General features: G+C 37.4%; 1 protein-coding gene across 1 annotated transcript; it reads left to right on the top strand.

Moving 5' to 3' along the window:
• Positions 1-17152: 17152 nt before the first annotated feature.
• Positions 17153-18109, top strand: LOC107149156 (olfactory receptor-like protein OLF3). Its single transcript, XM_015493920.1, has one exon. It carries the CDS (start codon positions 17153-17155, stop codon positions 18107-18109), a length of 957 nt encoding a protein of 318 aa, XP_015349406.1.
• The last annotated feature ends 8150 nt before the right edge of the window (positions 18110-26259 follow it).

Here is a 26259-nt window from a genome sequence, read left to right as displayed (position 1 = left end):
TAACTCATGGAAATCACTAGAAAGGAGAGCTGTGCCTCAGTGCTCCCCACCCCACTCATATAACAGGCTTCAGCTGCATTGCCGTGGCATCCAGGAAGCAGGTGTCGTAACAAGTGCTGGTGTGTTATGTAGGCGGCTGTTCTGTAAGTGTGTTGGGTGTGGGATGTGGGAGTATTTTATGTCACAGCAGTGTGTTCAGTGGAGTTAAGCACTGCTGATATTGAACTCACCTCCTGTTCTCAATCTCCATTCCCAAGGCCTGAGATAAGACACACTTTTTTGATTCATCATATTGTTTCTAATTGTGACCCTTATTCATGGATCTTCCCTTGGACCCCTTGTTCTTAGCAGACACATTTTGGCAAAGGTTTAGGTGTTTCCAGTGGAAACAAAATGCATTTTCACATTTGAAGTCTCACCTAAAATAATGGGTGGTATTGTAGCATGTGTAGTAACTGCATAAATCAACCCTCTGCTGTCAAGGCTGATGGAAGGGTCTTCGTGCAGCAGCACCCACTGATTGTGGATGCAATGCCATTCTCCAAGTGCTGCAGGTAATGATGGATCAAGTGAAGAAAGATCAAGTGAAGGTCATGTTTACCCCAGAAGGGATATAACTAAAAGTTGTTTTCACCCAAGACCATTAATATCCAAGGGAAATTTTAGTTTCAGGCCGTAATTGACAGTTTTCAAGCAGTTTGAGAATGATTTCATTGCATGTAAATGGGTATCTTTAAAAATGTTAAAATTATCTGATCTCTGGAAAATCCATTGACTTTACTCTGAATCTTTAAGAACAAAATAAAAACATGGCATTTGAGAAAATGTATAAAATGTCATAAGCATAGTTTATCTAAGCAAGGGAATCATCTTCAGGCAGATCCCATGAGAGATAAGAAGATCCTTTTAATGTGGATTTTGGGAAATTCCAGGTTAGTTAGCTGTGAGAATTGTATCATCAATTCTCTCCCACTTACTCTCCCACATATAACAGGCTCTTGTTAGCCTTTATAAACATAGTGATCTGGGTTTTAGAGTGGATCCCGTCTTTCATGAAAAAAACCACAAATGCAAAAGAAAGTCAAAGAAATAAGTGAAAGGGGAAAAGAAAATGGAAATAAAAAAGTTAAAGCATAGGAAAATAGCTGGTCTTCTTACTTCCTTGGAGCCTAAGTATTTTCTTCTCTGTGACACTTCTTTAAGTCAGTTAACTAGAGGTACTTACTTACATTTGTCAACCCGTTGTCTCAGAAACTAGGAGTTCCAACAGATTTGCAGACTCAGATAATCTGAAGCTCATCTGACATTTGAATTTTGCTTTCATAGTAAATGCAATCCTTACTTCGATGCTTTGAAGATAGGCAGGCATCACCAAATATGGCATGCTTATTAAGTTTCTATCAGTGTTAAAACAAGCAATATCAAGGGATATCTACTATGTGCCGGTGCCCATGAGTGATCTTGAAGACATTGGTCTATATTGCACATTCCTAACAGGAGCATATTCTCACATAGTAGGGATGGCATATGACTAAGCAATTATAGCAAATGTTTAAATGACAGTATGCCCATTGGGAATGATTGCAGAAGGCTTTCTATCAAAGGGCCCTCAAGTTGAGACCAGAACTGTGAGAATCAGTCGTTCAGATGACAAGACACCTGAATGGGGAAAGTCTGGTACAAAGCTGCAGGGATGGGGCAAGCATGCTAATTCAAAGGTGTCGTCAAGTCAATCGCTACACCAGGAGAGCGGGGAAGTAGGGAGGACAGGGCAGGTGTGTAGACATGGAGAGATCCTTGTCCTGTAAACTATCTGTAGTAGTGCATTGCAGTTATGCATGATAGTGGGATTTGTTTTGACACAATCATACATGCATGGAATATAATTGGCTCCATCTCAGTTCCCACTGCTTCCTGTTTCCCTCCATTTCTCTCCTGCCTAGGTCCCTTTTTTATTCTACTCAGCTTCCTCTATTTATTCATTGTTATTTTTTATGTTGGTGTTTTAGACGCATTCAAAGGTGGAATTCACCGCGGTACATTTAAATATCTGCATTTAATTTTATTCTGCAATTTCTCCCTTTGTCCTTCTTTCTTCCTTCCCAATCAATCCTCTTCTTCCACTTCACTGAACTCGCTTCTGTTTTCACAGAGTCCTCTCTTCTTTTTTTCTTCCTTGTTTTCCTAATATGAGGGAAAACGTTTGATCCTTGACTTCCTGAGTCTGGCTTATTTCACTTGGCATGATGTTCTCCAGTTCCATACATTTATCAGAAAATGTCATGATTTCATTCTTCTTTACAGCTGAGTAAAACTCCATTCTGTATATATACCACATTTTCTTTATCCGTTTATCTGTCGATGATATCTGTAAAACCAGGGCTGATTCCACAACTTGAATATTGTGAATTATGCTGCTATAAACATTAACTATAGTATGAAGATTTTAGTTCCTTTGGAAAATACTAAGAATTAGAGTAGCTGGGTCATATGGTGGTTACATTCCCAGTCTTTCAAGTAGTCTTTATACTGCTTTCCAAGCTGGTTATAATAATTTCCAGTCCAACCTACATAGTGTGAGTGGACTTTCCCCCCACATCCTCACCAGCATTTATTATTATTTTAATTCATGATGACTGCCATTCTAACTAAATAGAGTGAGATGAAATCTCAATGTAGATTTGCATTTTCCTGATTGCTAGAGATGTTAAACATTTTCCATCTATTTGTTGGCCATTTGTATTTCTTCTTTTGAGAACTATCTGTTTAATTCTTTTGTCCATTTATTGATGGATTTTTGTTTTGTTTTATGGGTATTATGTTTCTTGAGTTCTTTATATATTCTGGATTCTAATCCCTTGTTGAGAGAGTAGCTGGTAAAGATTTTCTCCTACTCTGTAACTCTCTGTTCAGGCTCTTGTTTCCTTTGCTGTGCATAATCTTTTAAATTTGATTCCATCTCACCTACTTGTGGTTTTATTTTATTCATTCAATTTGGTCATATGTGTCTAGATATTTACTAGGTTCTAGTAATCTTGTTAGGGAAGTCAGTGCTTGCCAATATGTTAGAGTGTTGACCATATGTTTTCTTTGAGCTATTGCAAAATTATGATCTAATTCCTAGGTCCATAATCCACATTGAGTAACTTTTCTGCAGGGTGAAAGACAGGGATTTACTTTCACTCTTCTATATAGGGCTACCCAGTTATCACAGCACCATTTGTTAAAAAGGTTCTTTTCTCCAATGCATGTTTTAGGCACCTTTGTCAAATATCAGATGACTATATCATATGTGGGCTTGTCTTTTATTCTATTCCATGGGTCTTCATGTCTGTTCAATGCCAATATCATGTTGTTTTTGTTACCATGTCTCTGTAGTATAATTTGATCAGGTATTATGATGCCTCCAGCATCATATTTCTTGTTTGTCTTGCTTTGGCTATTAGGATGGTACTTTATCGCTCAGTGAAAAATGTCATCTGTATTTTGATGGGGATTGCCTTGAATCTGTATACAGTAATTTACAGATTGGTAATATGGCCATTTTTTACAATATTCTTTCTTTCTAACATCATGGGAGGTCTTTCCATCCTCTAAGGCCGTCTTCCATTTTTTTCTTCAGTGTTTTATAGATTTCATTGTAGGGGTTTTTAACTTTCTTGTTTAGATTTTTTTCCCAAGTTTGTTTTTTTTTAAAAGATATTATGAACAGAATAGTTTTCTTGATTTCTTTCTCAGTAGATTTATTATTGGATTATAGAAAAACTATTGATTTTTGTATGCTTATCTTGTATTTTGCTACTTTTTAAAATTTATCAGCTCTAGTAGTCTTCTGGTGGATATTTTTGGTTCTTCTCTGTATAGAATTATATCATCAGCGAACAAATAATTGTACTTCTTCTTTCCTTTGATTTTCTTCTCTTGCCTGATTGCTGACAAGAGTTTCAAGAACTATATTGAATAGGAGTGGTGTGATTTGACATTGTTGTCTTATTCCAGATTTTATAAAAAATGTATTTGTTTTTTTCCATACAGCATGAATTTGATTTTGAGTTTGTCAGTTTATAAGCTTTAAAATTTTGAGGTAATTTTCTTCTATCTCTTTTCTTCGAAATTTTAAAATGAATGGATGATGGATTTTGTCTAATCTTTTTGTGCAACTATTGAGATGATCATGTGATTCATGTCCATAATTTATGTGATGAATTGCATTTATTTTTTTGCCTCTGTTGAACAAACTTTGCATCAATGGGATAAAACCAACTTATTCATGGTATACAATCTTCTTAATGTATTTTAGATTAAAGTTTGCTATATATTTTAATTAAGGATTTTTGAGTCTATGTTCATCAGTTATTAGTCTGTAGTTTTCTTTCCTTGTTGTGTCTTCATTTGGTTGCTTTCAGGATGATACTGGATTTATAGGATGAATTTGGGGATATCCACTCTCTTTTTATTTTATAGAATAATTTCAGGAAGATTGACATAATTTGTTCTTTAAAGGCATGGTAGAACTCATTTGAGGATGCATCTGGTCCTGGGAATTGTTGCTGTTGTTGGAAATCTTTTAATTCCTGATTATATTTTATTACTTGATATTGGTCTTTTTAGGTTTTCTACATTCTCTTGGTTCAATTTGTGTAGGTCGTGTGTCTAGATATTTGTCTATATCTTCTAAATTTTCTAATTTATTGGAGCATCAGTTTTCAATATGCTTCCTAAAGATCATTTGTGTTGGTATCTCATTTTCATCTCTAATTTTGTTGAATTTGATCTTTCTCATTCTTTTCAATAGTTTATCTAGTCTTGTTTATCTTTTCAAAGAACCAACTGTTGCATTGATCTTATGTATTGTTTTTTTTTATTTTCAATTTCATTAATTTTGGCTCTGAACTTAATTATTTTCAGTTTCTCTGCTAATTTTGGAATTAACTTGTTCTTACATTTAAGGTGTAACATCAGATTTTTTATTTGGAATCTTTCTGTTGTTTTTGTAAAGTGAATACTCGACTCTTCACACTTTCATCTTACAACTGCCTTCATACAATAATAAAGATCTTGATGTTCCTTATCTGTTTTCATTTGTTTCTAAGAATTTTTTTATTTCTCCCCCAATTTCTTTTATGACAAATTCCTTGTTCAAAAGTGTAACTTTTCAACTCCATATGATAAAATGTTCTCTGGTTTTTATCTTGTAATTGATTGCTAATTGTATTCTATTATGATCTGATTGGATGAAAAAATTTTGGGGGTAGCGTTTGTTTTACGTATGTAGGTGCACCAATGTTTGGGGCACAAATATTTACATTCATCATATTTTCTTGTTGGACGTTTCCCTTAACCATTTTGAACTGATCTTATTTGTTTCTTCTGATTGATTTTGGACTAAAGTTCTACTTTGTCAAATATGAAAGAAGCTAATCCTGCTTATTTACAGGCTCAATTTGCATGGTGTATCTTTTTTCATCTTTTTACTTTCAACTTATGGGTGTTTTTATCTATAAGGTGAGTGTCTTGTAAACACCCTGTGGTTGGGTTTTGTTATTTAATCCACTCTGCCAATCTATACCTTTTGATTGGAAAGTTTAGATCATTTATATTCAGTGTTATTTGGAGAGATGATTTTTTTTATTTCCTGCCATTTTGATTTATTTCTAGAGTACAATTGAGACTTGATTCTCCTTTACTTGACTATTCTAGTAGAATTCATTAATTCAGTCATCCTCATGTTTTTCATTTCTTCTGTGTGTAAAATTTAATTACTTTTTGTAGCCCTGCCTTAGCAGTCATAAAATCTTTTAGTTTCTACTTATTTTGGAACATTTGATTTTATCTTTACTTCTAAAAGATGGCAATCTAGGTTGACACCATTATCTTCCAGGGCTTGGTATACAGGATTCCAAGTTCTTCTGGATTTTAGACTCTGGGCTGAGAAGTAATTTGAATATCTAATTGGCTTACCTCTAAATGTGACATGTTGTTCTTATCTTGCAACTTTAAAAATTATGTGCTTATTCTGTATATTAGGCATTTTAATTATAATGAGCCTTAGGATCTGTTTTGATCTTGTCCATTTGCAGTTCTAATGCATTTTGTGCTTTGTTTTCTATCTCTCTTTTAAAGTGTAGAAAATTTTTTAAAATTACTTTATTGAGAAGGACATTAAAGTTTTGTATCTCAGTGCCTCCTTCTCTATCAATGTTTCTCATATTTGTTCTCTTAATGTTATCCCAGGTTTCTTGAATAATCTGTTCATAGTCTTTGACATCTTTTCTTTATTGTCAACTTTATTTTCAAGATTATATTGCTCTGGGCCAGGCTCTATGGGAAATGACCAAACAGACTCCATTTTACCCTGGACTCCATATCATGTAAGAAATGCTTCTCCCATGGGAAAGCCCCACCTCTGTACCCATTAATAGTTACCTAGCATAACATATTTGGCAACACAAAATAGCAATTCTTATACAATGTAAAATCGTCCTCTTGGGTTTCCATTTTTCTTGGGTAATGTACCTTGTCAGAGATTGATTGTCTAGACAGTAGTAACCATTCTCCAACTTGTACTCAGCTAGGGTCATTTTTACCCACTTCCCTTCTGCTTGCTTGCTGCCATGCCAACCTGGAAAGTCCCCTGGGAAATACCAGTGTACTCATTGCGTTGTCTCACTAACTGCCCAATTCAGCTTCTGTACCTGCTTGCTTGCAGCTATGTGGTTTTTGCCTTTAAATATCCTAAAATGCTCAGGCTCAGAGCTGTTCTTTGCAGAGAGAGTTATGGGTCCTGTGGGGGGCAGTCACCAGGCGGCTGGCTAAATAAAGACTCTGCAATTTGGACAAAACTGGGACTTGGTGTGTTTTCTGAGTGACCTGCCCCACAACAATATACTTGTCTTTGAAGCCTGAACAGCTGTCTTCTATGTGGTCTAATGTACCGGCGATGCTTTCGACTGAACTTTTCATTTGATTTAGAGTCTTTTATTTCCAGGATTTCTGTTTGGTTCTTTTTCAGAATCTCTATTTCTTTGTTGATATGTCTGATATGTCTTCCCTATGTGTATTTCAGAGTATGTGTAGTGTGGTGACTTATGGTAAAGATACTGTAGCTGGGTTAAAGTGGTCCTGGGTGACCTATGATAGATTTAGGACTGCTGGCCTTCTGGAGTGCACAGGTCAAAAGTTAGTGGGCTTCTATCTTAGTACACTGGGCAGTGGCTGAAGTCTGTTGGATGCTTCTCGGTAAGCTTCACTGTGTGTTGTACTGCATTGCATATGTACAGGGTTTTCTGCAGGCTGCTTGAGTTACCCTAAGAAACACCTTCTGGGATCTGTGCATCTGAATGAGAACAGAATTATCTGGTATTTGGGACTTACACTGTGAGCCATCTGAGAAGTATTGGAGCACTGGAACCACTTCCCTGGTTGCTAAGATTCTCACAACAGCCAGTGCTTGTTAATCAGTTCAAGAGCCCAAATCTGCATGTTTGGAGGGTGCTGCATCGCCTGGCACTTTGTGTTGGATGCCAGGGTATAGGACGTAGGTATGTGACTGGGTCCTGTGCATGGGTGAATGACCACTCCCTTCTGCTTGGGCCTGTTCATAGTGTCCCTATCTAAGTGCTTCATGGCTATCTGTAATTGTCAGGCCTACGAGTACAGGCTGTCTGTGGACAGTCTGGCAAAGAAACCACAATCCTCGTTGCAGCTGATATCTCAGGCTTTGCAGGGTTTTACGGGGTAGTGAGTCACTTGGCCTGTGTTCGCTGAGCTCCAGCAGAAACTGGGGAGTGGTTAGCACTCCCAAGGAGTGACACGCTCTGGGGTGAGCTACATTCCCCTCCCCTTGTCCATGGTGATGTGAATGGGTTTGGGGTAACTTTCAACTTGCAAGGATCCCTCTATACTTTTTTTTTCTTAGATGGGTTATTGAGAAAACCAATTCCAGAGGCATTCCTAATGGTTTTATTTGTTCCTATCTGTTGATGAGGAGAAACCGTCTTGACTTGATTTCTTCTAGGGACACTACGTGTGAACTCTTCCAAATGGTGCCCCGCTTGGCACACCTTTCTGCAATTTGGGCTGAATTTTGTGATCATCTTCATGGTCTTTGCTGCTCCTGTCCCATTGTAACTTGGTCTACTTTTCTTTACGATTGTTGTTAAGGAGGTCAACTTTAGGGTGTTTCCTCTCCCTCTTTATCTCTTAATTACCCTTTTCCCCCTGTCCCATCCTGGTTAGGTTCAAGGAATTCTTTCCTCATTTTTCTGCTCCAGGAACCAATTTATAAGCTTCTTCAAGCCCAAAACTGTCCAAAATTAATCTTTTGAGTGTTTACTCTATCACTCACTTCTCTAGTTGGCTGTTTTGTCACTACTTCTGGGCTGTGGAGGAGCCAAAGGATGTTGCCTATATCTACTCCACCATTTTGAGTCAGTCCCACAAAGGGTTCTTGAAGAAACAAACTCAATTTCTGGATAGATATCAATGAGATGACCTTCTTGTGCTAAAGACAGAACATTTCCCATGTGGAGAACAGCAAGGATTTGGGGGGTTTGTGGGGGCTCATATAGAAATGAAACAGTCCAAAACTTGACTATGATTACTCTTTAGTCAGTTGGAAAGAGCTTTGATATGGGGGCAATTGAAGATTTTAGATCAACTATTTGTGAACTGGGTAAATAATTAGAATAAAGTATTGTACTAAAATATGGATTTCAGTCTGTTCTACAAAATGGATTGTTCAAAGAGTTCTCACATTTTGTTCCATCAGAAACCCTGGAAAGACTACTCAGAACACAGGTTGCTGGACTCTATCTACATAGTTTCTGTTTCAGTCTGGGTTGAATGAAACCTAGAACTCTTTGAAATACACTGAATTCTTTGGTCCTTAAGAACAAAATGCTAAAATAATAGAGGTAATTAGTATTTATAATGGGCAGGGAAGGACATATCTCAGAGATGTTTCAATGCAGGGGTTGAATGGTAGAGACTGAAGGAGAAGGAAGATTTCCCCAAGGTTTTGAGTAAAAATGACAGAAAAAACTGTAGGGCCCTTATTAAAAGCTTGAAACTTTTTTTTCTTAATCTGAAGATGAGTGAAGAAAAAAATATAGTAAATGGATGAAGCTGGAAAATATCTTGCTAAGCAAAATAAGCTAATCCAAAAAAACTAAAGGCCGAATGTTTTCTCTGATACGAGGATGCTAATTCACAATAAGGGAGGGCAAGTAGGGAAAAATAGAAGTGCTTTGTATTAGGTAGAGGGAGTGAAGGGAGGGAAGCGGGGATAGGGTAAGAAGGATAAGGAATGAATTGGACATTATTACTCTATGTACAAATATGATTAGACAACTGTGTGATTCTACAATATGCTTAACAAGAAGAATGAGAAGTTATACTCCATTTGTGTGTGACATGTCAAAATGAACATTCTATTGTCATGTATAACTAATTAGAACAAATAAAAAATAAATAAAAATAAATTTAGATTTAAAAAAGTGGTAATGCAAGCATATGAATATTTCGACTCAGTCCTCACTATTACAGAATTCTTCCAGCTTACTCCAGGGAAAATATCCAACCAAGTCTTTCAATTCTCTAATAGTTTGAGAAGACTGAGAAAATCCTCTATTTTCCCTTTTTGTTATCTAGAATATTCTAGAAACCTCATCAAAGACACTGGGTTCTGTAATATCTGAAACCATAGGTAACATGACTGAATAAGTTAGTGGAGAAGTGATTGATGATACCTTGGTTGAGTACAGATGATGTGGCAGAGAATTAAGGAACATTAGGAAATAGATGAGTTGGCATGTGGGTGATGGAAAGCAAGAATGGGGAGATGGGTAGATGAGCACATGGATGAGTGAGTACTGGAGTGGTGGATGGACAGTTGGATACAGGAGAAGATATAAGTAATGGTGCTCTGACTGTGATTGAATTGAATTGAACAAATAAATGGAAAAATGATTCACATTTGAGTGTGAGGGGCATAAAAATATGCCAGAAAATGGGAATGGGAATGTTTTTTTAAAATTGCGTTGAGTCCCTTCATATATATTGAAACATTGAAAAGGTCTAAAGAGTTAATCTGTTTTGCTTTTTTTTTTTTTTTACAATTTGATGTTCCTTTATTTATTAAGTAACTTAGAAATGGGTGTTGATCTATGTATTGATCAAATGTGAATTAATGATCTTGATAGCACATTATTGTTATAGTGCTCACCACCCTTTTGTTAATACACTTCTCAAGATTCTAGGGGGTCAAAGAACTAATTCTTAAACATTTTTGTAAACCTAGTATCCTGCTTTGGTGGATACTTGATATCTATCAAAGGAATGATTCACTGGGAATAGAGCAGATGGGTTCAGACTTGAGCTCATCCCATTTTCCTCCTCCCTACCTTTTAAATCCTGGGGCTATGCACTAGCCACACCTGGTCACTGAAATTGGAAAACTGGAGAACCACTGACTTCATCTCAGAGTCTAATAAAGGCAGGTTATAAAGAGACTGAAATTCTACCAGGCATCTCACCCTACAGTTCCTTTTTGACGAGATGACCAAGGTGTCTTCAAACTCTGCCTTAACGCCTGATTTCTGTCATGGACCAAGATTTCTAGCCCCACAAATCCCAGATCTCTTGGCTAAACTATTCAATTTATTATTTCAACATTCCCTCCAGAAAACCTCTCTATTCTGAAAAGCATTTGCTGTAATTTTGTTTCTTTTTTTGAATAATTCTTACTGAAAGAGTCCCAAAGAAATAGGAAGATAACCCCTTCCTATCCTTGAGGTGTCTGGGGGAATGGGGTTTTATTGAAGTTCATGCCTAGGGTCACCAAAGAACTAGATATAAGTAGCAGAGGAGAGTGCCACAGTTCTCCCAGTTTTTCCTGAGCTAAGCAGTCCTATCTTCCCGAGACCTACCACAGTACAGTGGACAGCTTTCAGGGTGTGTGCTTACACTACCTCCCAACTCCTGGAACCCCAGATTCCCACATACCAAAAATCGATTTCATTTTAGCACAAACGAAAAACCCCACAAAAACCTCTGACATAGAAAAAATCTTGTGCAAGGTCATTTTTCATTAAAAAGTAAGAAAACCACAAAAAGCAAAATAGAAAGTACCCATCCATTTGTAACTTCATTTTGCAGCGTGGACAACAATACAGGACTCGCTTTTACATTATTTTGAATGACTATCTTCTTTTTCTCCATTTTTGCCCTGTAGATACTAAGACTCTTTTTTTGAGCATCGAATTAGGAGTCTTCAAGCTTTCTACACGATGCCAAATTTTGGAGCTTATATAGTAACATAAAATGTGTAGTGATTACACATCCCACTGCAAAGCCCCCAACAGTCCACTGCACTCTTTGCCCATGTCTCAGCAGACTAGAGCATAACACTGTGTCCCCAGGAGGAAAAGAAAGGGTGTCCTGGAAATAGATGAAGACAGAATTTTTTTTCAACTTTTATGGATTCAGTCCCTTTTGCTGCTCGCTAGAATAGAGACATTGAAGGATAGAGTGGAGTATCCCCAGATGTCTCAAAGCTGGCTTCTGTGATTTCAGAATGACCTAAAGCGCAGTGGAGTTTTGGAGTGCGGAGAGGTGAAGAACCACCTTCCAGGGGGAGAGGAAGGGTAGCATGTTGGCCATGCCCCTGAGATTTGGGAGTTGTGAGAGCAATTAACACTTCAATGCCAAAGGGATACCTGAGCTCCACGTTGCCAGTGCAGCCACTTCCATGCACTGTTGGTACCCTGTCTGAGCCCATTTGGGATCAGCTATGAACCTACTCCCAGGAATTTTTTGAAAATAGTCTCAGGAGAATTTTGAGCCATGGAACCCAGGAGGACTGGGACACTATGTCTCAGTGGTCCACCTCTTCATTAGAGAGTAGACTGTATGGAAAACAATCCTAGACTGAAGGAGAAACATCCATTGCCAGGCACCAATTAATAATGGAAAATTCTTACTGGAGGTATCAAAGAGGGCAGATGTAGGAGTAGTTTATAGAAGGTCAGAAACTTGGCCGATTTGATTAGGAATTTTGTATTACAGACTCAAATCATGAATGCTGGAATCTTATTACACCACAGGGTAATTATCTTACAGTATATGCAGTAAGATAATTCTGCTTTTCAGCATCTAGAGGCTTAGGTGCATTTTCATTGTCTGAGTGTGTCAATTCTACACTGAAATACTAGCAGAGAAAAAGGATGAAATAGAGGTTTGGGAAAGAGAATAGTCACTAATTAAAAATTGGAGATATGATAAATGAATTCTGCATCACTTTCAGAGAGTGAATAAATCATTTAGTGAGGGATTGATATTTATGAACATGTGGTAGGAAGATAAATTGTCAATTGCTTTGAAGTCTCTTATCAATTATTTTTCTGAGAGTGTATATATAAGTATTTTCCTTTATATCAAGAGAAATAATTAAAAAGCAAAATGACTAAGTGCATTGTCAAAGTCAAACAGCATTACAGATATGGATTGAGATTAGAATTGACTCTTCATCAGGGTTGGTTCCCTGACATTCTCTTATTCTTCTATAAATAAGTTTAGTAATGCAGTATGTAACCTTGTTAGAACAAACGGATTGTACTGAAAAAAAAATTACCTTAGATACAGGAAGCAAGAGATTTAAAGAATGTGAGAATTTGCAGATTAAAACTATGATAAAATGGACCACAATTGTGAATTTGACATTGTACCTGTTTGAGAATCTGGTTCTCAGTAATGGGACTTGAATTATGTGAAAAGTCAGGTAACCTCATCCAGAGAGAAAGTTAGACAATGATATTTAAAGAACAAGAATAGTTGTCTGAGATTAGAGAGTTGTGTTTATATCTCTCCCTCTTATGTGGCCCTGGGGTCCTTGGGGTCCACATGTTGGGATGGTGGAGACTCTCCTGCCTGCCATGGTGCAGTCTGTGTAACAACCACAGGTTCAGCACAGGGCCCAGGAATCTTCCCCTAAATGGAAGTGCCATTTCCATCGACAGCTCTGCTGTGTGAAGGTAAGGTTCTGTTTATTCTGACCAACATCAAAGAAAAATAAGCGTAGGCTGTGTATCATAGCTTCATGTGCTGTGCTTCTGTATTTAGGACTCACTTATTCCTACAAAAATTGTGGAGGTCTCCAATAAGGAGGCTGAATATGATTAACACTCAATAGTGTGTTATAAAAGATGGTGCACACACAAAATCCGGTCTTCCCCAAAAAGCTTTTGATATTTCCTCCCTTTTTTTATAGGATTTTGTCTATGAAACAAGGGTCATGTGCTCACTCTTAAGCCTTAGCATGTTTGAGCTTGGGTTTTCAAGCCTGATGCAAGGTGTCCAATCACGCACTCTTTGAATTGACATGCAGAGTGGAAAGGATGATTTTTTTTCTGAAATATTTCAGGAGGATAGACACTGAGAAAATTTTTTATACTGTGCATACCTCATGTTTTTCAAAAATTCAAACCTACCTTTTTTTTAATCAGTGGAGATAAAGAGAGAGCATAACTTATGGAAGAGGCTAGCCAAAGAAATAAGAGATGTTGTCAAATAGTTTTAAATGTGTTATGTGCTCACTGGGGTAGGTAATGAAAAGTGGAACCGAGTATTGGGAAGGGAAAGGACATTTAGGGGCCAAGTCCTGGTGACTTCCTTCCCTGCAAAGGTAATTGAGTATTTTTGAGTGCTGGCCCATAGCACTAAAGTCTGGTATAAGAACAATGGGGGCAGCAGCGTGGAAGCCATCTCCAGAGCAGGGCACAGAGGTGCTGGCCTGAAATCCCAGGGACTCAGGAGGCTGAGGAAGGGAAGTTCAAGGCCCTCAATTACTTTGCCAGACTCTCAACAACTTAGGGAGACCCTGATTTAAAATAAATGAACAAATAAATAAATAAACAAACAAATAAATAAAAGGCTGGGGATATGGCAAAGCAACATCAGCTTTAATCCCTAGTGCCAAAAAAAAAGTCAAAAAAAAAGAAAAAGAAAAGACATTTGCAGAGATGACCCATGGTAGCCCTTTCTATGTGGGAATCCCATAGTGAACGGTCCTATGGATGTTTGGTTCGGATGCCTCTGGGTCCTTCTTGCACCTTTTTCATGGTGAACAGTTGCTCATGCATCCTTCAGGGTCTCATCATTTCTACTGGAGCAGGGATATGGGTAGGGTGTGGTAGGAGGCTGAAAGAGTGGTCATGTAGAAAGGTCATCTTGTCATTTGAAATTGTACCTTTCCTATAAGGCATTTTGCAGAGTTGTGGGGAGCTGGACATTAACAAGACTTCTATGTGGGTGATCATCTGTTCAGATTTGATAAAACAGTCATAGATTTGTTGAATGATGTCCAATTCCATGATTCAAGAATGCCAGATGTTGACAGCAAACACTACCAAATCACTGCCTGAGGATGTGCATTAGAAATATGCTTAACTTGGCTCCAGATCTTGACATCCTTGACATTCCTTTGAAGAGGACAAGGGGTAGGGCAATTTTGAACAGGAGGCTCATAACCTGGAATGCAGACCTGGTGCAGAGAGGTGGAGAGAATAGCATGAGGTCATCGGGCTCATAGATGAAGAGTTAGAAGAGAGACTCAGAAAAAGGAAGGCAGGGATGTCTACAAGTCAAATTTTATCTTCTCCAACCAGATGAAAGTTAACCCAGGTTCAGACATCAGCCTGTGTGCTTGTGTGAATTCCTCACCCATCTTGTTCCTGTGACAGATATTTCCAGCTAAAGTCATTATAAGGTAGTAGATTGTTAAAGAAATAGGAAAATGAATAGTACAAACTTATCAAGTAGAATAGCATTAGAAATAACATTTGATTTGTTAAAATATTGTCTGAATTTTTATAATAATGAGAGTGTAGCAGTTTCTGTGGAATCATTACATTTTGTTTATTTAAGAAAGGATTTTGATTGATTGAAATTTAATTTTAAATTAAGTGCATTGTGTCATGGAAAGAGTTGTGTGAGGAATCTGAACATGTCTTTTTTTTTTTGGCTTTGAGGAAAATATTTTGATATTTGCTGCAGCTAGTACTTTCTGGATAAAGGGAGAAGACAAAAGTAAAGATCCTTTTAATAGGGCCAAAGTTAATATGTTTACTGAAAATATTTGATGTTTGCTGTCCATACCCCATCCCTGACTTTTCTTGCAATTTCTATGTAACTGACACCTAATGCTCTCACTTTCTACTTATAGGTAACACATTGTAAGGGTTAATATAAGCTGTTGTGCTGGTTCACAGTAAATTTGGTACATCGTATCATCAACCTCCCATTTCATATTATTTCCTTTTTGAACATTTCACACACAAAAAAAACCAAACAAGTCTCAACATAAACCATACATCAGGCATTAGTGACACAGATTCAAGGAGAAAATTTTTCATGGACTATTTCAATTGCATATGTCATACTTTGTCAGATATTCTGTTCTATTCATTATGTTCACAATAATTCCTCTACCTTCACCACAATTCATGAAACACAGACAAGAGGAAGTCCTTTCTTCATGGGGCTCATGTCTAAGATGAACCACAGCTATGTTGCTCTTCAATACTGTGTTCTGAGCATGCAGCTTTGATTTCTTTTCTTTTCTTTTCTTCCCTCCCTCCCTCCCTCTCTCTCTCTTTCTTTCTTTCGAAGAGAGAGATATCTCAAAACATATGGAGAGGTTTGCTTTCAGTTTGGTTGAATAAGAGAATGGAAGAACCCCAAAGGTAAAACAGGATTTCACTGTTCGATGCTGGCAAACATTAAAAGCAGCTGGAGCTGGACAGATGTTGAGAAGCAGTCACAAGTCGTGTGTGCCCAGGAGGACGAGCTCATTGACTACTGACTGCTGATTGTGGAGCAGGATTTTGGTCATCAGCTGCCTGCCCAGCTCTGTGCTAAGAGGCTCTGGTTGTCTTGATTGTACAGGCAAATGGAGCAAAGAGTTTACAGTTTTCTCTTAGCTATTTGACTTCAGTGAAAAATGGAGGCTTAGGGAGAGCTATAGAACCTATAAGTTAATTACAGCTGAAAGGTTAACTAACCTCTGGCTTCCAATAGTGGGGATTAGAGCTGAAGCACACTATGTGGTCCCTAGTCCATTCACTATATGTAAGTACAGATAGCCATGTACTGAACTGGATGGTGAGTCCAGTGTCACATGAAGATGGCATTTACTTAAGATGTGTCAAAATTATCCAGACAGGCTACATTTTCTCCTTCGTTTCGCTTGAAAATGCACATGATATTTCTATCTTACTTATTTACTATGAGTCCTGAAAGGAACTCTATGTGTGCAGAAAAAGGCTGATGTAAATATCAACTTTGTGAAATCAAGACAATAGCCCTGTAAACAAACAGAAATTCCAATTGGTTAAAAGTAATCAGCTAATATATCAGTGAAAAATACTTAAGTATGAGCAGTCTAATATGTAATATATTTTAGTGTAAAAGACAGTATGATCATTACTACAATTTGAAAATTTCAATTATTGATAGAACAGGATTATACAGTGGATCATAGGGAAAAATCTTCTTTCAAAATACATTAAACTTTGTAAACTCTTAGATATATGCATTTTGTCTGTGCATGAAAATGATTTAAGTAAAATTGTATTTTCATGGCATCAGGTTTGAGGGAGACCTGAGAGAAGCATTTCTCGTGGTGGCACACAGCTCTGTGAACCCTGAATGAGATGGTGCTTCTGAGAATACTGCTTTGGTTTGCTCTTCATCAGGCAGGAGAGTGGCAGTGTTGAGACTCTAGTCTGGCCTCCATCCTCTGTCTCTGCCCTCTCTCCCCTGCCTCAGTTCTCTGTTCTTTCTTATTTTTTATACTCTCATAAAAGGAATATTACATTAAAATGAAGGAAACTAAATAAGATGTAGAATTGCTGTAACTACACCACATTACCGCCAGGCTTTAACAAACCTCCAAGACCAGATGTGTCCTTCTCAATGCATTGACCCCTCTCTCTGAAACAGAGTAGATACCCAGCACATTGGGATCAAGCCTTTTATCTGGACCTAATGAATGATCTACAGACTGACACAGCACTGGCAGCTCATACGTTGATGTGTTCAATTGTTTCTCTTTTTTCTGCCTCTCTCTGCAGATTAAAAATATTTAAATTTTTAAATGGAACGAGATAACCAGACATGGGTGAGTGAATTTATTCTCCTTGGATTGACCAGTGATTGGGACACTCAAGTCTCCCTCTTTGTCCTCTTCTTGGCCATGTACCTGCTGACAGTGCTGGGGAACTCCCTCATTGTTCTTCTGATCAGACTGGACAGCCGGCTGCACACGCCCATGTATTTCTTTCTCATTAACCTCTCCCTCGTGGACGTGTCTTATGCCACCAGCATCGTCCCTCAGCTGCTGGTGCATTTCCTGGCAGAACACAAAGGGATCCCATTCCTGAGCTGTGCTGCACAGTTGTTTTTCTCCCTGGGCTTGGGTGGGATAGAGTTTGTCCTCCTGGCAGTGATGGCCTATGACCGCTATGTGGCAGTGTGTGACCCCCTGCGCTACTCAGTCATCATGCATGGAGGCCTGTGCACTCGGTTGGCCATCACATCCTGGCTCAGTGGCTCCATCAACTCGCTCCTGCACACGGCTATCACTTTCCAGCTGCCCATGTGCACAAACAGGTACATTGATCACATATCCTGTGAAATTCTGGCTGTGGTCAGGCTGGCCTGTGTGGACACCTCCTCCAATGAAGTTACCATCATGGTTTCTAGCATCATCCTTCTGATGACGCCCTTCCTCCTGGTGCTCTTATCCTACGTCCACATCATCTCCACCATCCTGAAGATCCAGTCCACAGAGGGAAGGAGGAAAGCCTTCCACACCTGTGCCTCTCACCTCACTGTGGTTGCCCTCTGCTATGGGACCACCATTTTTACCTACATCCAGCCCCACTCCAGCCCCTCTGTCCTTCAGGAGAAGCTGATCTCTCTCTTCTATGCCACTGTGATGCCCATGCTGAACCCTATGATTTACAGTCTACGGAATAAGGAGGTGAAGGGCGCCTGGCAGAAACTATTAGGACAATTCTCTGGGTTAACTTCAAAACTGGCAACAGGATGACTCAGGAGCATCACTGGAGAAGAGAGCTGTGCCTGAGTGCTCCCCACCCAACTTTATGGAACAGGCTTCAGCTGCATTGCCCTGGCAACCAGGAAGCAGATGACATAATGTGCTGGTGTGTTATGTAGGTGCCTGTTACGGAGGTGTGTTGGGTATAGGATGTGGGAGTATTTTGTGTCACAGCAGTGTGTCAGGTAGAGTTAAGCACTGCTGATATTGATCTCACCTCCCTCTCTCAATCTCCATTCCCAAGGCCCAAGACAGGACAGACTTTTTTTGATTCATCATATTGTTTCCAATTGTGACCCTATTCACAGTTCTTCCCTTGGACCCCTTGTCCTTAGCAGACACATTTTGGGAAAGGTTTAAGTGTTTCCAGTGGAAACAAAATGCATTTTCACATTTGAAGTCTCACCTACTATAACGGGTGGTATTGTAGCATGTGCAGTAACTGCATGAATCAACCCTCTGAGGAGGGTGTTGCTGTCAAGGCTGATGGAAGTGTCTTTGCAGCACCCACTGATTGTGGATGCAATGCCATTCACCAAGTGATGCAGGAAGACTGGAGAAAGTTTAAGGTCTTTTGCAGTAATTGGTTTTAAAAGAAAGGTAGTTTGCACACAGGGCAGTTGGTGGCCAAGGGAATACCAGGCACAGTGGTGCATGTCTATAGTCCTTGCACCTCAGGAACCTGATTGAGGAGGATCACAAATTCAACAATTTAGTGAGGCACTAAATTAGCAAGACCTTGATAAAATATAAAAAGGGCTGGGGATGTGTCTCAGTGGTTAAGCACTCCTGGGCTCAATCCCTGGTTAAAAAAAAAAAAGAGAGAGAGAGAGAGAGAAAGAAAGAAAACAAAAAAGAAAAAGAAAAACACTAAATCCGCTTTATAATTACATTGGTACACATCTGTTCATAGATATTTATCTCTACTTTTACCAAGATATGAAAGCTTACTTTCTTGTTTAAGTAGAAAATTGTAATTAAATTAAATATTGTGTGTTATTGTCACCAAAAATTTACTCCAGTAGAATTCTAAACTCATACTTTAAAAAATATTTTTATATATGTGTTTTCATCTATGATTTTTGATGTCTGCAGGAATTATTAGAAGCAAGAATTATGGGAAACTTAAGAAAATACCATGAATCAAATTCAATAGTTTATCTAGCTCATTGTCCCAGACTCCCCATAACACAGGACTTTTTAAAAAACAAACCTACAGATAAAGATTAAAGATCTTACAGAAATTTTATGAACCCAGAATTACTGTCCAACTATAGTGTAAATAATGCATGAGAGCAAAAATAAAAAGTTTTCTAGACATGCTGACTCCTATGTGCCTTTTCTGAGGCTATAAGTTTAATTAAAGGAATTTAAATTCAAGAATGGGCAATATAACTGCATACAAAGTGGTCTGAGAAATCACAGAGAAAACACTAGAAAAAAACTGAATAGGTCCAATTTAGACTAGCAAGCCAGTTGGTCTCAAGAATATCTTTAAAAAAATAACAATGGAGTGAGTATATACCAAATAATACACTTTCTAAGAAGTTAGATATCAAATAACATGATAAATAAAGTGCAGTATGTCAACTCTCAATAAAGAAAAAATAAAAATGATGAGATCTGTCAGGAAAAAAATAGAATGAAGGGTACATAAGTTCCTAGTATGAAACAGCAAAATATGGCATGATTAAGGAATTGATAATGAGCAAAGAAGATGGGGTATTTTTTCCTGGAAGACCTAATATCATGAAAGAGAAGTATAATTCTAGTTCCACAACAAAAAGTTCTTTTTTTATTGCAACATTATAATTTTGTGTATTTGGGTTCATTCTGACAAAATAATACACTCAAAGAATTTTATTTCAATTCCCATTACCCTCACTCTCCCTCCTCTCCTTCCTCCCCCCTCTTCTCTACTGATCTTTCTTGCTCCTTTATTTATTTTTGACTGGCATTTTCTACACATACATAAAGGTGAAATTCTTTTGGATACATTTGTGTGTGTATGTAACATGGTATTGTTAAATTCATTCCATATTTCTTCCCCTTTCCCTTCTTTTCTCCCTTCTTCTCCTCTCTCTTCTAATCACTGATTTTCCCTCTATCTTTGTGACATCCTCTACCCTCCCCAGCAGACTTCTTTCCCTTATTTTGCTCTCACTTCCACATATGAGAGAAAACATTTGGTTCTTGATTTTCTGGGTCTGGCCTATTTCACTGAGCATGATCTTCTCCAATTCTATCCATTTTTCAACTAATGCCATTATTTCATTCTTCTCCATGGCTGAGTAAAACTTCATTGTGTATATATGCCACATTTTCTGGATCCATTCATCTGCTGTTGGCCTCTGGGCTGGGTTCCTAACTTGGCTATTGTGAACGGGATGTATCACTAGAATATGCTAATTTTAGTTGTTTTGGATAAGTACTAAGTCATGTCATTTAAAGAGATTTCAGACATGAAACTTCTCCCAGGTTGGAATTACCATGTGGATCTCATTCCTTATAAAATATTATGGTCCTGCCTCAATATACACAGAGCATAAATAGGAAGAAAACGTATGCAGATGCTTTACCCTGATTACTGTGAAGGGTCATATGGTCAACGTGTTTGTGACTTTGCTCCACCAACGATCCCATGATCCCTTTGCTCTCAGGGAGCAACTCAGGCTGTTTGGGGTCTTTACAAGGAGTTATTCAAATCTTCATTTTTCAGGAAGAAGAAATGCTGAGAGTAGGAACTAGATATGAACTAACAGGCTAATATATAGGAATATTTCATCAAATTCTATTTTCATTTTTTTATTGTATAGGCTTTTATTTTTAAAAAGACTGTAGATTTTCAGCAAACTAAATTCTTCCAAAATTAAGGTACTTGAGAATATAGGCATTCCTAATTCATATCACCTTTTGAAAGACATTTCCAACAGAGAGGAAAGTATTGTTTGTGCAGTGACAAATTATGATAATATTTTAAACAATAAATCATTAAATAGAGCACTCCAAAAAGTTAAATACTGAACAGTATTTGAAAATAAAATCTTGCTCAGAAATTAATGACACAAACATCATTGGAAATTTTTCTTTAAAACAGTCATAGAACAGAAATGTCATAGTTTTTTTCAAATAATCATCCCAAGAAGACCCATATATGGCAATTGTGTACGATGTCACTGAAAGTCATTTTATGCTATAATTTTACCCTCAAGTTGCCTTCATTTTTTTTTAATTTTAATTTTTATTTTATTTTTTTTAAGTTGCCTTCATTAATTTCTTTTTAAAATAGAACTGAGTTGTTTGTCCCACTTGGATTTCCTGTGCAACCTGGATTTTTTGGTGATGTCCTGGGATATAGTTTTTCCTTCATTGACCATACATCTGTTACATCTAGAAGTTTGATGAGATTTAAGTTTACTTTTTTCTGACACTAGAACTTCATAGATCATCACAATACTTCTAGCAGGAGTTCTGTTTTTCTAGGGTTTATTGCAGTTATTATATTACCTAGTACAAAGTTTCTTAATAGGGACAAATGTCTATGGATATTTGGGGCTGAATGATTTGTTGTTATGAGGACTATCCCATGCATTTTTATGACATTTAGAAAAATTCCTGACTTAATAGATAGCAGTAGCACCCCCACTTACAAGCAAACATTTCAAAGATTGCTTGTAGGAGTGAGATCAAACCTAGCTTCATTGATTTGTTTTGTGCTGTAAGAGGGTAAAATGTGCCATCTCTTATTCCTTATTATCTAAAATACATTAATAAAATAGAAATTTTACTCTCACAACTACTTCAGCTTCCTGGGGCATAGTTAGTACAGGAAAGGAAGAATAAAATTTTAGTTCCCCTCTTTTCTTTACTATTTTTAATACAGCAACTGAGATAGTACTTTTCATTATCATTAAGAAATTATCAGTAAAAATTTATTTGATCTATCTTCATCTATTGCAATTTGATTCTTTTTGATGTTCAAATTTCCCATTTTGAATGAATGAGAGCCTCAGTTTCCTATTGCTGTCATAAGTAAATACTATAAAATGTGTGACTTGAAATAACACAAGATTATTAACTTACATTTTGGAGGTCAGAGTCTGAAATAGATTTCATTGGACCAAAATAAAATTATCAACTGGGCTGCATTCCCCTTTGGAAACTCTAGGGGTCAGTCTGTTTCTTATTTTCCTTTCCTTCCCAGATGCCACCATTCCTTGGATAATGGCCATGGCTTTCATCTCCAAGGTCAACAGTACAACACAGCTCTCGGAGACAATGGCATTAAAAGATCACAATCTGAGTGTCTCATTCAACTAGATGTTTAGAGTTGGCACAGCCACTGGTGAGATTGAAACTCAGCAGAAGTAGTAACTGAAGGAGTCCTGGCTAATTGGAATCCAACTTGCTGAACCAATATGTAGTCTCCATCTTTGCTGCCATGACCACTGGTGTGCTCAGGGAAAGTGGTTGTTTGACACCTAAGTTCCACTTAGGAACTGACAATCTTTTCCTGTGGAGATTTTGTCTTAAACAGTCACCCAGGATGTACATGAATTTACTTCTATTTTACTCCAATCCTCTGTGTCACCAAATCCTCTAAATACTATCCTCTTCTGTCCAGTCAAAACGTGAGAAATTTCAGTGCATTTCTTGATTGCGGAAAGTTTTCTTCACTGTATTTCAGGCCTAGATCTTCTCGGTTTTGTAGTGATAGGGACTTCATTGGTGGCCATAATCCATGGGCTTCAGGCATAGTTTTGGGTGACAGGAATAGACAGGATGGGAGTATTAGGTACCTGTTTATGTCTCTTGCTTGGGTTTTTAGAGTCTGGTCAGCCCTAGTCTCAGATGTTTTGGCTCCTCAAATCACTCTTGGTTAGACAGTTCCAAGTACTTGTGACCTGGTTTCCCATGGTCAGTCATTCAGTTACTACTTAGGCCCAATAGGAAGACAAGGGCTAATTCTGAAAAGCACAGCTATCTTCCTGAAGATTTGGTTTCTCCCCCAAACCCCGTACACTACCATGTCAATGTTCTAATCACGGCTTCCCACAGACTCTATCTAGGATTCCAATCTGCCATATAACCTTTCAGTACCAATAAGAGGCAAGTGACAGAACTGTTGATACTGCAGATGGATCATCTGGAGACCACAGTCCTACTTTGGGCCCCTGTGGATACTGGCATCCATCTGTAACATGGTGAATTCATGATAAACTCCAAAGTGTACAAGCATGGAAAACACTGAGACTTGAAGCACAGGTGCAAGTAAAGGCGGAGATTGAATCTACATCATCAAAATAAAAATTTCAAAGATGAATACCCAGATTGTCAGGCCCTGATTACTAGGTCACCAATTAGAAAAGGTATTCCTTTACATAGTATAATGTTGATGATATCGACATTAACATCTCTCTCTGCGGAGGCTGCCAGGATCCCCATGTCACAATGAGTTCCTATGAAGTACAGCTTGTCCTCCTCTTACATTTCAACCTATTCTTTGTTCTATTTATTTCTTGGATCAAGAGCAAGCCAATGAGAAGCAAATTGGATCTACATTCTAGATCAGATTCTTTGGTGCCAAGATGGAGTAGACACCCCCCCAGGGCCCAGGCCTGACCCTTTCTTATGGAGGGATCAGCTGGGTGCCACATTTTTCTGAGACTGGGCTGGAGGCTGCATGGCTGGGTCGGGTAGATACCGTCTGCTTCTGTGTTCTTGTCTACTCAGTCATGAAATGAATGAAGATGAAATCTCATAGAATTCAAGGAGGGAGTGATTTCCTCCTGTCCCAGGGATCAAGGACATACAGGATCCAGGCCCATGGAGTTGAAGCTGCTGACTGAGAGGCCTGAGTCCTGAGTTACTGACTGGACAAAAACTATTGAGAAAAGCCACTCCACTTTCATTATCTGTATAGGAATTTGGGGTAAAGGAGATAATAAATTTTTCAAGCCACAGATGTTTTTTGGATTATTTGTTTCAGCAATTAGCCCACTTTGAATAACATAATGAGATTTTTTTTTATTTTAAAATTCTCTTTTTACAAATATCCTTTGTCTACCTAATTAATGGGAGCTCATAACCCACTTGAATCAAAGTGTGAAATATGATATATCAAGAACTATGTAATGTTTTGAACAGCCAACAATAAAAAATAAAAAATAAAAAATAAAAAAAAAAATCAAATAATCTTTCCCTTCAAGCAATTCACAATGTAATTGATTATTGGATTTTTGTAATTATGGTGAAAGCATGTAACATTGTTTTAGCGTTTCACATTTTAAAGTAGGCAACAAGTGCTCAGAATATGATAATTGAAATATTTCATGTATTTGTCATACAATATAAAGTAATGTTAAGTCAATACTCCAAATCCCTTATTGTATATTTTATGTTTTGAACCTAAATGTTATGCTAATATTAATAAATAATACCATTCTTTTTTTAACTGTATGCTTTTAGTAATGTATAACTTGCAAATAGCAAAATTCATGCTGTTTTTGTATAATTATGTGTTTTGAAAAATGCATACAATGAAGTAAGCATCACTAATATCGAGATATGGAAAAGATCTTTTATCCCGGACTCTCATGCTGCTTTGAACTCAATCCACTCATTTGGACACCAACAATGTCAGTCATTGATCAGATATAATTTAAATATAATCTCATATACATATAGTATAAATGTAATCATAAAACGTGCATCCTTTTGAGTTTGACATCTTTCTTTTAGCATAATGCACTGGAGACGTAGTCATGTTGTTACCTGTTGTTAGTCTACTCTTTTTTTTTTTTTTTACTTCCATGTGATATTCTATTGTAGGGACACATTGTGATTCGTTCATTTACTATTTTATAGTTCATTTGGATAGTATTTGACAATTATGAATGAAACAATTGAAAGTTCATGTTTTTATTTCATTTATGTGAAATCAACTCTTATATAAGAGTTGTACAGCAGGTGGTATGGTGGAGGCATGTTTAGGTTCATAAGAACATAACTAATTGTTTTTAAACCATTTGAATTTGCATCAGCCACATATGAGAGTTCCAGTGATTCCACCTCACAACAACACTTTATCATTCTTTTAAGGGTAGGCATAGGTGGAAAGTGGCTTCTCACTATAGTTTGAATTTGCATGTACTGAAGACCTAATGACGTTGAGTACTTTTCCCCTGTGCATTTCAGCCATCTGCAAACCTTTGATGGCATGTATGCTCAAATCTTCTACCCAGTTTTCACTGTACTTACTCTCCATTGGTTTATGAGGATTTGTTAATATTATATTTATCATATAATAACATAGTATTGTGTCCTGGGTACAGGTATTAAGATATGTGTTTTGGACACATCTTTACTTGGTCTTTGGTTTGTCTTAGCAGTGACTTTCATAAAGTAGAAGGCTTCAATTTTGAGAAAATTAAATTTATCCATTTAGTTCTTTTACCGATCATGATTTGGTGTGTTACCTGGGAAATCGCTGCCTAATTCAAGGTCACAGAGATTTCCAACAGCATTTAAGTCTCTATAACTGTACATTTAATCCTCTCATCCTTTATATTTAAGTCTCTGATCCATGTTGAGTTAATTTTTACATATGATTCAAGGTCTGAATCCAGGGTCCTTGTTTGAAGATGGAAGTTCAATTGTCCATTCATATTTATTCAAAAGTCAGTCTTTTCCCCTATTCATTTTTTTTGTGTGCCTATTATGGAATCAATTGACCTCATGTGTGTGAACAAATTTCTGGACTCTTCTGTTTATTTGTCTACATGTAGATCCTTTCTCTAGTACCATACTGTCTTGATTACTATAGCTTTATAATAGCTTTAGAAATCAGGTGGTATTAGTTGTTCAACTTTAGTCTTTTTCAAAACTCTTTCTGTGCTTTTCTATAAACTTTTGTTGATTCCTACAAAAATTCCTTCTAGGGTATTGATTGGTCTTGAATTATATCTATGGATCAGTGTGAAAGAGAATTGATCGTTTAAAAATATTGTTTTCTACTCTATGAATGAAGTGAATAATTCTTCATTTATTAAGGCCTTTGATTTCTTTTAACTGTTTTATTGTTTTCAGAATACAGATCTACCACATAGTCCATCAGATCTATACCTATCTTTTTTATGTGT

Source organism: Marmota marmota, unplaced genomic scaffold (genome assembly GCF_001458135.2).
Source record: "Marmota marmota marmota unplaced genomic scaffold, marMar, whole genome shotgun sequence".
NCBI lineage: Eukaryota > Metazoa > Chordata > Mammalia > Rodentia > Sciuridae > Marmota > Marmota marmota.
The sequence above is the reverse complement of the archived record's forward strand: the minus strand, read 5'-3'. Positions and strand labels throughout refer to the sequence as shown.

Bases quoted from the DNA above. Each gene is read 5' to 3' on its own strand.
- LOC107149156 (XM_015493920.1), top strand. From the start codon at position 17,153: ATGGAACGAGATAACCAGACATGGGTGAGTGAATTTATTCTCCTTGGA.